General features: G+C 48.6%; 1 protein-coding gene and 1 long non-coding RNA gene across 2 annotated transcripts in view; both read right to left on the reverse strand.

The window, feature by feature from the left end:
- Positions 1-1,642: 1,642 nt before the first annotated feature.
- LOC144889740 (uncharacterized) lies at positions 1,643-4,349 on the reverse strand. The gene is made up of 2 exons (XM_078770922.1): positions 3,216-4,349; positions 1,643-1,756 (listed from the first exon to the last, which is right to left on the reverse strand). The coding sequence occupies exons 1-2, from the start codon at positions 4,347-4,349 to the stop codon at positions 1,643-1,645; spliced, it is 1,248 nt and encodes a 415-aa protein (XP_078627048.1).
- Positions 4,350-4,457: 108 nt separating this feature from the next.
- The window catches only part of LOC144890661 (uncharacterized), a 28,566-nt gene continuing 18,690 nt past the window's right edge, over positions 4,458-14,333 (reverse strand). Inside the window, exons 2-3 of the long non-coding RNA XR_013622381.1 lie at positions 5,072-5,212; positions 4,458-4,938 (exon numbers count right to left, since the gene is read on the reverse strand). This is a non-coding gene — a long non-coding RNA (uncharacterized LOC144890661). The remainder of the gene's footprint in view (positions 4,939-5,071; positions 5,213-14,333) is intronic.

Consider the following 14,333-nt stretch of genomic DNA (forward strand, 5'->3'; position numbering starts at 1 on the left):
ATCCATTCATTTTTCAAAAGTATATCGTAGCGTTGTCATTGAAGTAGATTGCAATAAATACGTTGTTCATATATGCACTCTTCATTCTCATCTTTCTTCCTAACTCTTACTCGGACAAGCAAATCCCCTATGCCATCCATAATGGTACACTCTATCCATACACCACATCCTCCCTTCCGTGGATGTTCCACGGGTTTCGGCTAGTATAAAATAAATGAGTTACTTCGCACCATTCCCGCGTGTACTTACATTTGTGTAACGTTAACAATTCCTAAAACTTGTCTGACTTTTTACCATGGAAGAAACTCGTTTTTAGCTCACCTGGACTCGAGTCCATTAAACTTATGATCGAGCAGTGTCCATAGGTAAGTGATGGAGTGTGAGAGTGAGTCAGGTCAGTGAGGAACTGAGTGAGTGAATGAGTCAGTCAGTCAGTCAGTGCGAGTTATTGAGTCAGTCAGGAGGTGAGTGTGCATGTGAGTGAGTCAGTCAGTGAGTGTGTATGTGAGCAAGTCAGTGAGTGAGTATCGAAGGCACGAGATATGTCAAGGGAGATGGCTTTGATTTCCTGCCTGGCATGGAGGACATCCATCCATTGTTGAGACAGCTGAAGGAGCATGTACAGAGTAGAGTGGCCTTGTCTGAATCCATATTGATGATCCAACCATCAAACCATTGGAGAAGAGGAAGGATTTATATGAGAAGTGATGATGGATTCCATGACCTTGCTGATGATTGGGAGTAGGATGATTGGGCTGTAGTTGCAAGGATCTGTTTTCAGAATAATTCTTGCTGCTTGGTCTGGCCAGTGGCCACATCGACTTGAATGTCAATATTTTATGGGGAAAGGGGTTTGTTCCCCCCTTCTCTTCTTTTGAAGTCTGTGTTCAAAGGTATGCCCTCCATTACAATGTTTTACCATTGATGTTGAGAAAAATGTGGTAGAAACCACCTGTGTGGCTTCCACGTTGGGACCTGTGTAACTGAGCTGCTTGGCAGCAATCAGTGATGGCATGAAGTGGTCATGCCATGATGGTAAATGTGATGCAGGGCTTTCGACTGGTTTGGTGAACAACTCTTGGTTTGATCAGGATTACTTATGGGGATATGGACAACTGCAAACCCCCCACTGACTGATAATTGATCATCATGTGCATTTGTGCTTTGAGGACCTTTCTTTATTGTGAATCACTTCACAAATTCATGTTTTATGAAAAACATAGGCAGGAGTCTTCTTCTGCTAAACGATTTTATAACAAGGGTTTTCCCCAAATATCACACATGGCAATGAAACATGGACAATAGCAAAGATTGAGTAAAAATTGATGGCCAAACTGCCATGGAAAGATGCCATCTGAGAATAACCAAAAAGTGACAAGAAAAACAAGTAAATCAAAGTGAAAACAAATTTTCCAGACACTGGTCACAATCAAAAAACTCAAATGGAACTTTGCTGAATAAATGGGAAGGACAGAGACAAGAATTACAAACTTGCAATAGAAGGAAGGCCCTGAAATAATCACGATGAGATCCAAGATCAGTTTGAGAGATTAAGTGGTCATCATTTGAATTTTTGGCATATAATTTTCAACAATGCTCTTATGAGAACATGGAGAACCAAATACATAAATTTTACATTTTTTTAACCTGTCGTTTTCTTGAAATTTAGTTTGAGTAGCAAAGACATGGATGGGCTAAGCATTCTGAGATTGTTGTTGCCTTTGGACACCAGTTTGCAGTCATTGTTGTAGACATTCTGGGGACAGCCAGCCAGATGACTTTCATCAAGGGGATCGGGAGTGCCGGATTGTTGTCAGGGGTTACAGATGGTTCTCTGAGTAGTTGGGCTGACAAGGTACGTGCCCAAAGGGCTGCACGATTTCACAATAGCTTTCTCCTTACTGGTTCATTGAATATCTTGTCTGCTGCTGAGGAACGCTGACAAGAGGGGCACGTAAACCTCGTATGGGTAATGCGATGTGAATTTAACAAATCTTTATCAGCAAAGCTCTTCCCACAGTCGGAGCATTTTTTATGCGAGCACTCCAGCATGGGTTGCACTATGGAAGTTCAAGCTCCGTTTAGAAATATACTCCTCGTCCCAAATATAACTTTTGTAAGGACGCTCTCGTTGGTTGTTATCTCCATATGCAGGTTTCAGGAGGTGGGAGAGGGTCGCCCAGAACTCAAATCTCCAACTCCTTTTTCGTTTGAGGATCATTATTCATGATCCAGTTTGTGAAGCTTCATTCTCAGAACTTTGTCCCAAGGGCTCATTTTAGCATCCTCACTGAAACTGACAGCCTCCACATGTTGAATGTTTATCGTAATATTACCCAGAATGCTTTTTAAGTACTCAGTTGGGTTTTCTTGACCATAAGGATTCACTGTTGCCCAAACTATCACTGGTACAATTTCAGGTTTCTTCAATTTCAAAATCCTCTTGATGTCATTTTTCAGATCCTGGTGTTTGATTTCACCTCTCCTGCATAGATCTTGATGTGCCTTTTCAAACAGTCTTTTTGAGAGAAACCTTTATCACATATCAAGCATGTGTAGGGGCGCTCTCCTGCATGGAGCCTCACATGTCATTTAAATTTGCCGTTTTGAGAGAAACTTTTATCACATAATAGAGCATTTGTTAGGATGCTATCTTGTATGGGACCTCAAATGCAATTTCAATTTGCTGTTTTGAGAGAAGCCTTTATCACATATCGAGCATTTGTGAGGACGCTCTCCTCTATGGATCATCATATGCCTATTCAAATCGCCTTTTCCAGAGAAACCTTTATCACATATCGAGCATTTGTGAGGACGCTCTCCAGTATGGATCCTCAAATGCAATTTCAATTTGCTGTTTTGAGAGAAGCCTTTATCACATATCGAGCATTTGTGAGGACGCTCTACTCTATGGATCATCATATGCCTATTCAAATCGCCTTTTCCAGAGAAACCTTTATCACATATCGAGCATTTGTGAGGACGCTCTCCTCTATGGATCATCATATGCCTATTCAAATCGCCTTTTCCAGAGAAACCTTTATCACATATTGAGCATCTGCAAGGATGCTCTCCTGTATGGAACCTCATATGCTTTTTCAAATTGCCTTTTTCAGAGAAGCCTTTATCACATATTGAGCATCTGCAAGGATGCTCTCCTGTATGGAACCTCATATGCTTTTTCAAATTGCCTTTTTCAGAGAAGCCTTTATCACATATTGAGCATTTGTGTGAGGACGCTCTCCTGTATGGATCCTCATATGCTTTTTCAAAATGTTGCTTTGAGAGAAACCTTTATCACATATTGAGCATTTGTAAGGACGCTCTCCCGTATGGATCCTCATATGCTTTTTCAAAATGTGGCTTTGAGAGAAACCTTTATAACATATTGAGCATTTGTGAGGACGCTCTCCTGTATGGATCATCATATGCCTCTTCAAATCGCCTTTTCCAGAGAAACATTTATCACATATTGAGCATTTGTAAGGACGCTCTCCTGTATGGATCCTCATATGCGTTTTCAAAATGATTTTTTGCGAGAAATCTGTATCACATATTGAGCATTTGTAAGGATGCTCTCCTGTGTGCATCCTCATATGCCTTTTCAAATTGATTTTTTGCGAGAAATCTGTATCACATATTGAGCATTTGTGAGGACGCTCTCCTGTATGGATCATCATATGCCTCTTCAAATCGCCTTTTCCAGAGAAACATTTATCACATATTGAGCATTTGTAAGGACGCTCTCCTGTATGGATCCTCATATGCGTTTTCAAAATGATTTTTTGCGAGAAATCTGTATCACATATTGAGCATTTGTAAGGATGCTCTCCTGTATGGAACCTCATATGCCTTTTCAAATTGCCTTTTTCAGAGAAGCCTTTATCACATATTGAGCATTTGTGAGGACGCTCTCCTGTATGGATCCTCATATGCTTTTTCAAATTGTTGCTTTGAGAGAAACCTTTATCACATATTGAGCATTTGTAAGGACGCTCTCCTGTATGGATCCTCATATGCTTTTTCAAAATGTTGCTTTGAGAGAAACCTTTATCACATATTGAGCATTTGTGAGGATGCTCTCCTGTATGGATCATCATATGCCTCTTCAAATCACCTTTTCCAGAGAAACCTTTATCACATATTGAGCATTTGTGAGGATGCTCTCCTGTATGGATCATCATATGCCTCTTCAAATCGCCTTTTCCAGAGAAACCTTTATCACATATTGAGCATTTGTGAGGATGCTCTCCTGTATGGATCATCATATGCCTCTTCAAATCACCTTTTCCAGAGAAACCTTTATCACATATTGAGCATTTGTGAGGATGCTCTCCTGTATGGATCATCATATGCATTTTCAAATTGATTTTTTGCGACAAATCTGTATCACATATTGAGCATTTGTGAGGACGCTCTCCTGTATGGATCATCATATGCCTTTTCAAATCGCCTTTTCCAGAGAAACCTTTATCACATATCGAGCATTTGTGAGGACTCTCTCCTGTATGGATAATCATATGCCTATTCAAATCACCTTTCTGAGAGAAACCTTTATCACATATTGAGCATTTGTGAGGACGTTCTCCTGTATGGCTCTTCATATGTGTATTCAAATTGCCTTTTGTCAAGAAATCTTCATGACAGACAGAGCACTTGTGGGGGCGTTTTCCAGTGTGAATCCTCATGTGTATTTTGATGTCACTCGTTGAAGCAAAATCCATTCTGCATACATTACACTTAAAACGTATTTGCTTTTCCAGAACCTTTTTGTGTTTGTTTAATTTCATATTGATCTTGGTGTGGCAAGGCCCAGCCATGCACTTGTATGTTAAAGGAAGCGAGTCTTGATCTCGTGATTGTTTCTTGAAAAAAGCTTCTTCCTCACTGTCAAGCTGCGACTGGACCTTATTTGTCCCATATAATTTCTTGATTGTTCTGCAGAAGCAAAGAACACAATATTTCCTTTTTTTGTCAAAATAAAAATGCAAAATATTTAACACTTTTATGAAAATTATATATTTCCTCAACACAAAAGATAGTATGTTAATTTCTTTACGTTTCCACTCACCAGGTGCAAAACAGGAATCACTTCCGTTTGTCATGTGAATATCCTCTGAACCTTCCTTTGTAGACACACATTTTGAATCTTCTGTGACAGATGAATCGTTGTTGTGTTGTCTGCCATCCACATCTACAGGATCGACCTCACCTGTGTACAAAGCAACGTTTGTCTTTTGCAGGGAAATGACATTGAGAACCATCTCAAGAGTTCATAGAACATGTTTCGCCACACAAAGTACACTTCAATTTAAATATAATGAAGTTAAAGATTGTTTAAGAAAAATTCCGGATGTTGAGCGCTGTTGAAGCAGTCTTATACAGCACCCTATTTAAGATGTACAAGTACTGCTAAACTGGAGGTTATTGGAAATAACAAGACGATTTATGTTCAACAGTGTTGAAGTATTTAATTCAATTTAAATAAAATAAAGATTGTAAAATTATTTAATTTGTTTTCACTTGAGTTGCACAGTGTTTATTGCATCACTCGATCTGACACGTTACATTAGTTATTGGTGCCTGTTGTTTGTGTCCTTCATGATGTCATTCGAAACAGGACGTTTCCTGTTTGGAATAATTTTCAATTTTGTTTGACTGCCAAGCCGGCAGGCAGAGTGAAAATATTGTTGCAGACATGGGGTTTAGGGTGCATCACATGTGGGACTTCTCGGACACTCCCCGGCCTCCAGACCTGCAGGCCGCCGTGCCGTGGATAAGTTCGTGGCCCGACGGGATGTTCAGCAACTGCTGACACCGATTGAGACTGCCAAATATAATGTTACGGTCCGCGGATTAGATGTTATTATTACCCAGCGGAGGTAACCGCGGCCGAACAGTTATTCCCTGACTAAACCCGATTCACCCAAACGTTGGCCGTATCGCGCCACAGATATTCAATGGGGAAAAGACTAAGATGACGAATGCAAAAAGGAAGAAGAAGAAGACGTACAGAAGTGTAACGGGGTTTATTATTTACACACACATAAGCAAAAAGAGCAGTCACGATTATTTACAGGGGACATGAGACGCAGGTGACAGTGAAAATTACTAGCCTATACAGACTTAGTTACTACCCAGGACAGCACGAACAAAACAAACTCACGTACGCAAATGGGGAACCTGCAGGCAAGAATGGCTGGAAAGGATGAGCAGGTGGCATCACAGGGCACAGCGAGCAGATCCACTCCGGGCGGGAAGCGAGGAGCCGGCAGCAACCTGTATTCGGCTTTACAGCGCACACCTTCAGGGCTTCACGTGGCTGGTTGAAACGGGGCTGCACTCTGCAGTATCTCTCGTGTAGCTTGTTTCGTAAAAGCTCCTCGGCTTTCTCTTGGACCCCTTCTTTTTCGTGTCCCTCTCCACGCAGCTCAGCTCGTATTCCCTTCCTCTCACTTCTCTCCAGCGCGGGACTGACACGCCCTCCACGGTTTCGGTCCCGCCCTCTCCCCCGTGCTCTGTTTCGTGACATTGTATGGTAATCCCACGGGCTTGTCTCCTTATTTAGGCATCGCGCCGACGGCACGACCCTCGTGGCGAGCCACGGGCTCGTTTCCTTATTTGGGCATGGGGCTGCACAGCCACGCCCTTCGTGGCGCGCCCCGAGCTTGCCTCTCCCTGGTGACCCCGCCCCTCCTGTTCAACCAGAGCACGGAGCACATATTCACTTTAGCAGTGAAATGAGAGGGCGTGCACCCCACACTTGTGAACTGCTTTACCCACAGATGGAGTTTGGCTGGGAAATGGAATTATTGAAGGGGAGCTATTCTTAATTGATTCGGTGCAATGGAGTGTCATTCTAATGGAAGACAAGGCCTTACTCTAAAACACATACTAAGATATAAGCTACTGAACAAGGGTTTTATCGTGTCCTGCAATGTGGTGTTTATGGAATTACCTACCGAGACGCCCTTTTTATCTTTACACAACTCCGGAGGCAGGAGGGGCCATATCCAAACAATGTTCATCACCATTTCCAATACAATACAACACAATAAAAAAAATGCAATCCTCATATCCGCAACACTGCACCCTCCTCCTCTTAGGCACATCCCGGGCCTACAACTTTTATTTAGTGTGACACGTAGGTGTAGTTCCCTCTACTTTTAACCTGACCTTGAGTGCGACAGTTTTAAAACATAGATAAATATGTCCCGCTGCTCCATTGCACACTGCCTAACAGACTCACGCCCACAGTTAACCGAATTGCGGAATGGTCTTCAAACTACACACTGACGGTGGGGAGCATTATTTACAGTTGACACTACTTTTATTTACAAGACGAATCCAGGACCTGTAATTGTTCTTTCTGGGGGGGGAGACAGTCTGCTCTGCATCGACGCACCATGAAAGCACCCAAAAACACACCAAAGCACCCTCAAGCACCAATCGGTGCCGTCACCACAGTTCATCAATGTTCAATGAATAAAAATAACCAAACAACCCCTAACCCTGCAGGTGGTCTCTTGCTCTTCGGCTCCCTCTGCTGGCTATTGTTATTTCTTCCAGATGTTGTCTTTCCTTTGCTGGCGGCCTATTTGTATTACAATAAAGTGCACCCAACGTGTCCATGTTTATTTATTTTATTTATGGCCCACAGGGCCGACTAGTGTGGTTCACCTGTGGGGCATCAGTGCCCTGTGGCCAAGGTCCGCCAGCAAGATTTCGGGCCTTCATGGCCGGTTCCAGCAGAGGGGCCATGCCCCAACCCATGAGGTCCATCAGTGGTGCTCGGCCACAGACATGTGGTCCATAATGTGGTGCATCAATGCAGACAGCTGGTTGTGGGAGTTCCGGGCGCACAATGGCGGACTCACGCAAGCTCCCCTCGGCGCCCAATGGCGCACAGGTCATGTGGGAGACAAAAGGGGGAAGACAGATGAGCGAGGGGTAAGGTCACAAGGGTACACATCAAACAAGGCAATGCAGGGCGAAATGTGTACGGAGAGCGAAGTGAGAAAGCTCGTCCCTACCGTACGTCACCCCCCCCCCCCCCCCCGTCACCTACACTACCCTTGCCCTTACCCCATATTTACAAAATCTACACATTTACAAATTCGTCGCTACTGTCACGTCTCCCCATATTTCTTCTACACCAAATTCGTCTCCACAATCCCTCTAGCCAAAATTTGCCATCACCAAATTCATCATCAATCCTCATAAGGAGGAAGAGATGGAACATCAAGCACAATGTCACACCCACGTCATGATGCGTCTCACAATCCAAAACATTTGCATCAAAAATAATTAAAACATGGCATGGTGTGGAGTTACGTCACCCCAGGTGAGTGGATGCAGATGGTGCGAGGAGACTCCAATCCTAACTATCCTCTAAATGACTAACACACGTTACACTACCCGGGGTCTTTCCCTGCCAATCCATTGGCCAACTTACACTATGGGTTCTAAAAACCAATTCCCATTGACCAAACTGTGGTGCTTCTCAATTTGGGGTCTCACTCCCCCGATTCATCTCCCGGTGCCCTTGCACAATTTCTGGGCTGTGACGTGTAGCTCTCCCAGCAGGCCTACCCACCTGCACACCTCCACCACTGTAGTTGCCACCCGAGCTTACCTAGCTCCTCACCCTAACCTAACTAACTGGGGAAGGCCCCTCCTGGCTCTGTCACCCCTTGGTGCCCTCTGGCACTGGGCTACCCGGGTCCGTCCTCCGGATCCTCGGGCCCCATCCACAACTACCTGCTCCCAGAGCCCACCTGCGGCCTCACCTGGCCGACATCCTCACAGTGGTGGAGTGCCCAAACCAACTACACACACTAACAGGCTACATGCCCAGCCATTTCCACGTCACTAATGCACCCATCCAAACATCATTCTTCCACCCGCACCACAGATGCCAATATCCAACCACAATTTACCTATACCCTCTACCTAACACTTACACTACCTGCCCCGGGTATTCGTGATGGGGGTCCATCCTTCCCTCATTCACACCTTCGTATCATCCACTCTACTCCATAGTTTCAACCATACTCACTCCACAACCATCCATTCCAATACTCCATATATCCCATACCATTTATTCCACACACCTGTTCCTCATACCTGTTGTTGCACACCTGTGCACTCACACCTGGTGCCACCTTCACCCTCCTCCTCTTCCTGGACCAGTTGGTCAACACAACACACATCACAATCACTCAAACACTGCTCCATACACCTGTTCAGTTGCACACCTGTGCAATCACACCTGTTCAATCACACCTGTTAACCATACACTTCCAATCCTCAAACACACGGCATCATCTCATCTAACTACTCCCCTCTGAAACTTGCGCTTCCCAGTCGCCCCTTTAAACTATTGCGCTCCCACGTCATTATCATCCACACTAATCTACCTGCGTCCCCACTACAGGTATCATTGTCACTAACTAACCTTAACGTTACCTAATGTCATCTTCTAGGTCCCTACACATTATCCAAACCCTCCCTCGGCGAGCTTACACTGCCATAAACCCCATAAATCTAGTGCTACTTTGCCCCCCGGATTGTGAGAGATGGCAAGGTTGCCATCCCACCACATCGGGGCATTTCCCACTACCATCCCCCCAGTCCTCTGACGCTACGAGCCCCCGTCGCAAGAGGTACTGGGTCCTGCCTCGGCATCTAGAGCCAAGGCGATCCATGAGGGCGCCTGCTCGCCGGAATAAGGTCTTATCCGGTCGGCATGGACGATCCGAGGGGGGGCCCGTGGCCCCATTTTGATCTTAATGACCACGTCAGGTTTGCGACAGGACGACTCCCGGGCCTTGCCAGGGGGAGGTGAGTTTTGGGCACCTGCCCTTCCGCCTCCGGGGATTAAAGAACCAAATCCTCATCCCCGGAGCGTATTGACTCCCCTGGCTCCGGTCGTCGTACCTGCGCTTCATCTTGGCCCCCGCCAGATGGAGCTGGCGGCGGGCGAAGGCATGGACCCGCTCCATGCCTTCCTCCAAGTGACGTGCGTAACCCTCCCTCGGCGGTGTATCAGTGGTGTCTGGCACGGGACCGCATAGCAAGTCGGCGGGAGCCCGTAACTCCCGCCCATACATAAGCAACGCTGGACTGCATGCGGTGGCCCCGTGCTGGCTAGTTCGGTAGGCCATCAACAGGTACGGGAGATGTTCGTCCCAGTCATCCTGACGGGTGGTGGTGAACAATGCCAGTTGTTGGATCAATGTTCGATTGAACCTTTCCACCATCCCGTCAGATTGTGGCCGCAAGGGCGTGGTTCTGGTTTTCCGAATTGACATGAGTCTGCACACATCTTTTAATAATTGACTCTCAAAATTTCGTCCCTGATCGGTGTGCAGCTCCTGTGGAATCCCGTGCCGACATACAAATCCTTCTACGAAAGCCTGCGCCACAACCCCGGCTTCTTGGTTGGGGAGGGCGTAGGCCTCCGGCCACTTGGTGAAATAGTCCATTACGAGGATATACTTATTACCTTGGCGGGTGCGGGGCAGCGGACCTAGAATATCCATAGCCACCCGCTCAAGAGGGGCCCCCACCTGATGTAATTGAAGGGGGGCCCTCATCCTCCGTGCTTGTCCCTTTTTGGCAGAACAGGCGTCGCATCTCCGACACCAGTCCTGTATGTCGCGCCCCATATTCACCCAATAGAACCTCCGGCGGACCCGAGATATTGTCTTTGTCCTGCCCAAATGGCCGCCGGAGCGGGTACCATGCACCTGTTGTAAGATGACGTTCTTGAATTTGTCTGGGTCTATCGCCAGCCAGGAAGTTCTATCAGAGGGAACCTCCACCCACTTGTGATATAAGATGTTACCTTTCAACTCCAGGGTTTGCCACTGAGCCCAATATGCCTTTGTTTGAACCCCGAGGGGGGTGACCTCTTCCCCCTTTGGCCTTTGCCCCAATTTGACCCAATTGAACACCGGCCCCAGGACAGGATCCTCCTGCTGGGCCGTGCTCCAAGCCAAATTTCCAAATTCCTCATCCGCGGTTAGTGGCAAAATTGGCCCTCTCATCCGGGTTGCCCGGACGAGAATCGGGGCAGGATCGCCCAATTGTTCCCTCTCCTCGTGTCTCGCACAAAATTTGCAGTTTTTTCCCAGACAAGGACGCCGAGAGAGTGCGTCCGCATAAACCATGGGCCTTCCCGGCCCTATGGGTCACATTGAAATCGTACTGCTGCAACTTTTCCAACCACCTTGCAATTTGGCCCTCCGGTTCCTTGAACCGAAGGAGCCATTGCAGGGAGGAATGGTCAGTTCGAACCGAAAATTTCCACCCGTACCTGTGGTTCATGGCAGCTAGCATAGCCAATAACTCTTTGCGAGTGACAATAATTTCGCTCGGGCCTACTTAAGGCCCGACTATAATAACCAATCACTCTCTCCACGCCCTCCTGTGTCTGAGACAAAACTGCACCCAAACCTTCCTGGCTCGCATCCGTGTCCAGGGTAAATGTCCCGTTACTAGTGGGGTAAGCTAGAAGGGGTGCGGATGTTAGACACCCCTTCAATTTTTGGAAGGCCTCGTGGCACTCCCGCGTCCAATTAAATCGCGTCCCCTTCTCCGTAAGCCGGTGGAGGGGGACGGGCCAACTCCGCAAATTTCACCACAAAGCACCGGTAGTAGGAGCAGAGTCCCAAAAATCCCCGCACCTCCTTGATGGTACGTGGTGCGGGCCACTCCTCTACCGCCTTAATTTTGTCTGGGTCCGTTTTTACCCCCTCGCGGCCGATCACGTGACCTAGATAGGCCACCTTTCTTGCAAACAAAGTGCACTTACTCGGGTTCAGCTTTAACCCTGCCTGTCTGAGGCACCCGAACACCTGGTCCAAATTAGCTAATGCTTGGGGGAAGGTTTTGGCATGTACTAGGACGTCATCCAGGTATACCAGGCATGATTGCCATGGCATGCCGCCTAGTACATGTTCCATCAATCTCTCAAAGGTGGCGGGGGCGTTACACAAACCAAATGGCGTCACAGTAAACTGATACAGCCCCTTACCTGTGGAAAATGCCGTTTTCTCCTTCCCTGTCCGATCCATCTCCACCTGCCAATACCCACTCTTGAGGTCTAAAGTTGAAAACCAATTTGAGCCCGCAACGGCATCGAGGGTGTCATCAATCCTTGGCAGGGGATATGAGTCCTTGAGTGTCACATTGTTTAGCTGGCGATAGTCCACGCAGAACCGCGTGGTCCCATCTTTCTTTTTGACCAGCACAACAGGTGACATCCAAGGACTTCCCGAGGGCTCGATCACGCCTGCGTCGAGCATCTTTTCAACCTGCTCGTCAGCTTCTGCCCTCTTGCTCCAAGGGAGCCGTCGGGCGGCCTGACGAATAGGCCGGGCCTCACCGGTGTGGATCTGATGTTTCACCAGGCCCGTACGTCCAATATCCTCGGTGGACAAGGAGAAGAGGTCCAAATGGGACCCAACCAGTTTGTGTAAGGCCTCCCTCTGGGTACCTCCCAACTCTATGCTACTCCGATTTACCATCTCGCAAATGGGATCGGGCCAATTCCTAGAACTTATTGAAGGCTCCCCCTGGGGCCGGCTTGGCTGGATGTTCTCGCCCCTCACTGACGCGACTTCTCTAACTGGGGTGCAGCCAGCTATCTTCATGCCCCTTACCATAGTGCGTGGTTCTGTGCTAATATTAATTACTCGGACGGCCACTACCGGCCCGTCCGTTTTTACAAGGGTGCGGCCCACGATTAAACCAGGTATGGATCGCGCTGCCACCGGTTCGACCAGGCCGCAGGATTCCTGCCATGTCGGGCGGGCTGACCATCGGGCCGGCACTATGGCCTCGGCCCCCGGAGGGATGGTCACGGCCTCAGGAGCCTCCAGCTCCACCCTCTCGGCCGTGCTCACCCCCTCCAATGGTAGCTCTTCCACCCCCCCATTGCAGGATCCCCCGGCCCAAGTCGATTTTACAACCGCCGGCAGTCAACAAATCCAACCCTATTAAGCACGGGTCGCACACCTCCGCCACCCAAACCTCTATCTCTTGCTTTACCGATCCCAACTTGAGGGTCACAAAACCACGCCCTATGATCGAAGCCATTGCCCCGGTAGCCAGCTGCAAGCTATGATTTTCCAGACGCTGGATTTTACCCCAGCCGTCTGCACTCGAATAAAGGACCACGGGGCTTATCGTGGCGCTGGCTCCCGTGTCCACTACGGCGTCTACCCCTACGCCGGCAATTTTGCACCGAATTGTCAAACTACCCATTCCAATTTGGCCACAATGAATGACCTGTCACGTCAACGAGGGCTTCTCTCCATCCCCTACTGCCGAATACCGCCCTGCATGCCTGGCACGTTCTAGTTTCCAGGCCCTGGTGGGGGGGTGTCTGAGGTCGGCTAGACCGATCGATACGGGGCGGAGTTCAGGGCATCGGTTGGCGGGGAACGTCCCGGCACGGAGCTCGACACTCCCACGCACGGTGACCCATCCGAGCACAATTATAGCACCTCACCTGGTAAGGTGCTTGCCTTCGGTATTCCAAATCCCCCCCCCCCCCCTGTATGTCCGAATTGGGGTACTCTGTCGGGGACTACCGGGGGCCACCACTGGAGCCGCCTGCCATGGTCCAGGTCCCGCTAGACGCCGATCCACCAGCCTCCGAACCATGCTCTCCAGGTCGGTGGCCGCCCCCCATCTCGGGCCCCACCTGACGCACCGCCACTGCATGGCGCTCGCCTCCCCGGGCCAGGGGCCTCGCTGCTTCCCAACGGGCTGCAGCGTCGGCCACCTGACTCATGGTCTGCGGGCGCCACATGGCGAGCTGTTGTCGGAGCTCCAGATCCGGAAGGGCCTGAATAAAGTGATCCAGCGCCAGGCTTTCCTGGGAACTCGCTGCCATGTCCGCGTGTGCAATCCGTACCGCACGGCGAATATCGTGAGCAAGTTCCCCGATGGTCTCCTGGGGCTTGCGTTTATGCTGCGCAAGTTGAGCTTTAACAAGCTCGCTTTGCTGCTCGATACCGAAACGGCTAATTAAAGCCGCACGGAGAGCTGACAGGGTGAGAGCACCCGGTGGTAAAGCTGTCAGCACCTCCGCCGCCGCACTGCGCAGCGCCCCTACCAGGTGTACTCCACCTTCGTCCGGACTCCAACCATTGCCTCGGCACACGTACTCAAACTGCGCCAGGTACGCCCTCAAATCACTCTTGCCGTCATACGGCGCGAGTGGGACTTTGTGGGCGCCCGAAGGTCGGACCCCGCACGTCACTCCCTGCGGGATCAAACCGCTTGGGGTCCCACAGTACGCTATTCCCGGGGGGCTCCCG

The sequence above is a fragment of the Myxine glutinosa genome, chromosome 1, assembly GCF_964187855.1.
Source record: "Myxine glutinosa chromosome 1, kmMyxGlut1.1, whole genome shotgun sequence".
NCBI classification, from domain to species: Eukaryota; Metazoa; Chordata; class Myxini; order Myxiniformes; family Myxinidae; genus Myxine; species Myxine glutinosa.